Source organism: Gossypium hirsutum, chromosome D10 (genome assembly GCF_007990345.1).
Source record: "Gossypium hirsutum isolate 1008001.06 chromosome D10, Gossypium_hirsutum_v2.1, whole genome shotgun sequence".
In the NCBI taxonomy this organism is placed as follows: domain Eukaryota; kingdom Viridiplantae; phylum Streptophyta; class Magnoliopsida; order Malvales; family Malvaceae; genus Gossypium; species Gossypium hirsutum.
In genome coordinates this window covers 52,119,334-52,120,708 of record NC_053446.1, presented here as the reverse complement: position 1 = coordinate 52,120,708, position 1,375 = coordinate 52,119,334, and the positions used below count along the sequence as shown (strand labels likewise).

Sequence of the window (1,375 nt, the reverse complement as noted above, 5' to 3'; positions counted from 1 at the left end):
AATAGTATTTTAATTTTTTTCATTTTTAACATATATTTTTCTATGTTTTTACTTTCAAATTTTTTCTATGTCATTAATTTTTTCTAAAGATTTTAAACATTCAATTAAAAATAAATTGTATTTTTTTAATATAAAGAAACTAGTTAAATAATAAATAGACAGGAAGCAAAACGGCTCCATTTTGTTTAAAATAAATTTTTTTTGCGGCATTTTTCTCATAAACGCTGCTATAGCTCTAACCTTTTGTGGCGTTTTTTGTCCAAACGCTACTAAAAATGCCGCTAAAAACCTGTTTTGTTGTAGTGAATATTGATGTGAAGCCTACAACTATTGCAAATTGTTTTCGACTTTGCAAAATTCGATCCGAGGAGGATATGCCTCTCGAACAAGAAATTGGTGATGTTGAAGACATTCATAAATTAAAAGAAGTAATTTCAGATTTACACTATAGAAATGCCATAGATGTTGAGCAGATTTTAAATTATCCAAGTGAAAATGAATCTTTGATTAAGTCACCTACGGATGAAGAAATTATTCAAGGAGTAATGAATGTGCCAACTGATGATGACAATAGTGTTTTGCCACATGTTTCTCCAAAAGAAGTTTTTCTAGTTGTGGATACCTTGAAAAATTATTTAATACAACACAAGAAGAATATACCAGATTTGGTTTATGCCCTTCTAAAAGTTAAAAATGAAACTGTATTTGATTCACATGCAAAGAAGAAGCAGTAAACTATAGATGTATATTTTAGCAAAGAATAAAATTGAAAAAGAGTAAGAGTTGTCTAGAAAGCATTTTAGTTTTATGTATGGTATATAAAAATCTTAATATATTTAATGAATTATTATTTTATATTTTCATTGGGCCCTTAAAGATTCTTTCTAAAAATTATTATATTATGCATTTAGCCAGGTTATTATTTTATCCTTTTGACTCAAGTCGGGACCAAAAAAAAATATTATTTAACCAAGATTATTAATTTATCGAATATTCATTTATCGAGGTTTTAGTGTAGAAAAAAATTGTAGTCTGTCTGGAAAACTGTAAATTATATACCACGTAAAGCTTTTATTATTTTTGCCAGTTTATATTTTTGTTTATTTCATATGTCAAAGATTATCAAAGCTTGATTCCACCACCACCACTCTTATTACAACAATCGGAAGACAATATAGGTTTTAAGACAAAGAAGAAAATATCAAAAGCACACCGTTAAAATCTGATCCCTCTTTAAAAGCAAGCATGAGAATTCAAAGCAACCAAATCCTAGTTGCAAGCTTCGGGATTAGCCAAGAGGTAAGCTTCAACAGGCTTGTAAACTCCTTCACTTCCTTTAATGAGAGCCTTGATTTCATCTTCAGTGATTACACTG

At 28.6% G+C, this 1,375-nt stretch overlaps 1 protein-coding gene across 1 annotated transcript; it reads left to right on the top strand.

Annotated features, from left to right (window-relative positions):
- Positions 1–275: 275 nt before the first annotated feature.
- Positions 276–734, top strand: LOC121222089 (uncharacterized). The gene has a single exon (XM_041101991.1). It carries the CDS (start codon positions 276–278, stop codon positions 732–734), a length of 459 nt encoding a protein of 152 aa, XP_040957925.1.
- The last annotated feature ends 641 nt before the right edge of the window (positions 735–1,375 follow it).